Source organism: Camelus bactrianus, chromosome 16, assembly GCF_048773025.1.
Source record: "Camelus bactrianus isolate YW-2024 breed Bactrian camel chromosome 16, ASM4877302v1, whole genome shotgun sequence".
In the NCBI taxonomy this organism is placed as follows: Eukaryota; Metazoa; Chordata; class Mammalia; order Artiodactyla; family Camelidae; genus Camelus; species Camelus bactrianus.
In genome coordinates, this window is record NC_133554.1 from 43,378,108 (window position 1) to 43,381,237 (window position 3,130).

A 3,130-nucleotide genomic window follows, 5' to 3' on the forward strand; every position below is an offset into this window, starting at 1 on the left:
GTGCCTTGTCTAAGCCTTGAGCCCTGGGAGAACAGCTGCCCTCACCAGCCCCACCAGCTGCCGTCTCCATCCCTAGGGTGAGCACCTGTCTCTATCTTTCCAAGACCTCTGGAGGAGTGGAGTTCTTTGATTTCTGCTGTCTCCTCTCCCTACCCAGGCTTCTCCCTGCCGTGTTTCTCTGTCCCTATGTTCCGAGAGCTCCATGGGGCTCTACAAGGATGTGGCCTGGGGTTCCTGGAGAACAGGGTTGTGTCTTACGCCTCAGACGAGAGCTCCCTAAGAAGAATGTTTTTCCTCCTCCTTCTGAGGATGGGGTCCATGTCCCCTTGTTCTGATGTCTTCTTCCACCTCCATGCTCAGCAAGCCGACCTGGTCTTTCTTGGGACATGTGGGGCCCATAGGGCCCAAATGGCTGATAAGCAACCATTTCCGGAGAGTGCAGGTGACTGAACCCATAAAAAGGGATTGATTGAGGGATCCCTGGACTCTCCACCTCCAGAGAGAGCTCTAAAAATAACACCCACGCCATCTGTCCTGGAGGGTGGAGGTGAGGCTCCACAACTAGGGGCCTGGACAAGACGGCCCCTCCTGCTCTCGCCGGCCGATGGGCCACCTGGAAGCTCTGGAGGACTGTGTTGTTGTGCCTGAAATCATGTTCTGCCCAGTGCCCAGCAGGTGCTTAGTAGTCATTTCCTTCAAAGGCCCTGGGTGGGGGCGGGGGGAATCTTCGCCCCAGAACCCAGTAGAGATTGCAGTAGGCTGGGGATGGTGGCAGGTTCTCAGGCAGCCCTGGCATCATGCAATCCCAGTAGACACCAGTGCCCTGAATGACACCTGGATGGGCATGGGGGCACACTGCCTGGGAAGGGGTCTCTATGCCAGACCTGCTGGACCTGAATGTGTTATGTGTCAGGCTGGGAGCACAGGTGGCCAACTCAGCTGCTTCTGGGGAGAGGGCTGGTTTTTGCCTCCTCCTGCCCCTTTCCCCAACTCTTTAACAGACAGGGGACATAGTGGGGCTGTCCAGAGAGGCCTCTCCTCCGGTATATCACAAAAAACAAGTCAAGAGCCAAGGTCACAGCTTCCATCCCTGGCTCCAGTAGAAAGAGACCCACTGGTCCTGTCCCTCCTCCATCCCTCTCCAATGCATCATGGAGCAAGGGCAGAAGAGGTTGACTTTAGGAAGGAGTGCTCTAGGGTCTCACAGGCTGGAAAAAAATGGGTCTGGCCTGCTGCCCATCCCCCCACCACCCACCACTTCCACCCATGGACAGGCTAGGAAAGATACAATCTCAACCTTGGTCCTAGGGGTCATCCCAGGAATCTAGATCCAAACCCTTCACTTCCTTAGGAGGCTAAACTTGCCGTTGAGGGGCTGTAGGGTGAAGATGGAGTATGGGCCAGGCACCCCATCCAAAGATACTCTGAGTCTGAGCGTGGGGGCTCCCCCTTCAGCTCCTTCAAGGTGAAGACACCACATACTGTCTAGGTGTAAGCTGAGTGATCTGGTGTGGGGTGGAGGGAGGAAGGAGGAAGGGCCTCCCTTCTCCAACTCCCCCTCCCTCTCCAGGCCGGGATATAAGCCCCGCAGGGAAACTGCTGAGCTGAGGAGGCCACAGCCTGATCTGCAGCAGTCCGGCCCTTGGGACTCCTCTCACATCCTATCTCCTAATCATCTCTGTCTCTGGAACTGTCACTGTGAGTGGCCTGGGACCCAGGAATGGTCTGCTACCCGGGATCCCAGGCTATTTTGTGGGGAAACTGAGGCTGGGATGGTGGAAACTGGTGCCGAGTGGGAAAGTTGGATTGGAAGGGGGCCAGCAGAAGAGGGAAGGCGAGAGGCCCAGGAGTCCCCACCGACAGCATAGCCCTCTTCCTCTGTCTACCCTTCTGGGCATTCTGGGTGGAGGGAGCTGAGGCAAGCAGGGCTTCTGCCCCTCTGACAGGTGAGAAAACTTAGGCCAGAGAGGGTGCAGTGACCAAGAACACACAGCGAACAGGTGGCATGGGCTTGACGGTGGCCTCAGCCTCCTGCCTTAGGCGTCGAGGCTCAGGATGACTCCAGTGCCCCCTCTCCAGATGGTGACGGTGCGCAGGCCGTGGCCCGCCATGGTCACAGTGCTGCTGGCCCTGCTCGTCTGCTTGGGGGCGCTGGTCGACGCCTACCCCGCCAAACCAGAGGCTCCTGGCGAAGACGCCTCGCCAGAAGACCTGAGCCGCTACTACGCGTCGCTGCGCCACTACCTCAACCTGGTCACTCGGCAGCGGTGAGCGCTTGCGCGGGGTGGGCGGGGCCGGGTCCCCACTAGGGGCGCGGCCAGGCCTGACCCCGCCCGTTTACGGTCCCGCCCCCAGGTATGGGAAACGTGACAGCCCCGAAGCTCTCCTCTCCAAACTGCTTTTCCTGGATCGCGAGGACCGCCCCGTCAAGTCGCAGTAAAGGCGCCCCTCCACATGCCCTGTCCCCTGGAGCGTGGCCTGGTCCTACTGCCCCCGTGGCACCGCCCCTAGTACTCTCCCATAGTCTCGCCTCCCCAGAGCCAACTCCAGGCTCCGTGCGATTCCTTTCCTTTCCCTCCTACAGACCAGAAGGCGTCTACATGTGGTGACGACCCCCAAGGCCTCCTGGGAGACACGCCAATACACCGACCTCATTTGCATGTTTGCTCCTGACCCCGAAACCTGAATTCCACTACCTGCCGGCTGCATCTAGGGGGGGTCGGGATGGGGCTTTCATCCCATTTCTCACTGCCCCCCTTGCCCCCGGGCTGGAGAGTTGTATGTGGTCCTTCCATGGTCCCTAAATAAAGAGCAAATTTCACTGAAATGGAAAGTGGGCATTTGTATTTTCTTTCCCTTCTTCATGGAGGTGGCATCCAAGTGTGAATGGAGGGGGAGGGCATGAGAGCCGGGAGGGGAGAAGATGGCGTCTGAGACAAAAGGCGCCTCGGAACAGGGCTGGGGTGGAGTTGGGGGCTCCCTCTGCTTTGACGCTACCACTTGCCCGGGGAGTGGACAGCGCCCAGATAAGGGGCCCTGGAACTGTCTAATCGGGCCAGGCGGGGGCAGGATGAAAGTTCCTGATAGAAGGTAGGGAGGAGCAGGAAGAAGAGTTGCCGGCGAATGGGGA

General features: G+C 58.9%; 1 protein-coding gene across 1 annotated transcript; it reads left to right on the top strand.

Moving 5' to 3' along the window:
* Positions 1-1,551: 1,551 nt before the first annotated feature.
* Positions 1,552-2,833, top strand: PYY (peptide YY). The gene is made up of 4 exons (XM_010959553.3): positions 1,552-1,698; positions 2,080-2,267; positions 2,356-2,436; positions 2,585-2,833. Exons 2-4 carry the CDS (start codon positions 2,080-2,082, stop codon positions 2,607-2,609), a joined length of 294 nt encoding a protein of 97 aa, XP_010957855.1. The 5' UTR covers positions 1,552-1,698; the 3' UTR covers positions 2,610-2,833.
* The last annotated feature ends 297 nt before the right edge of the window (positions 2,834-3,130 follow it).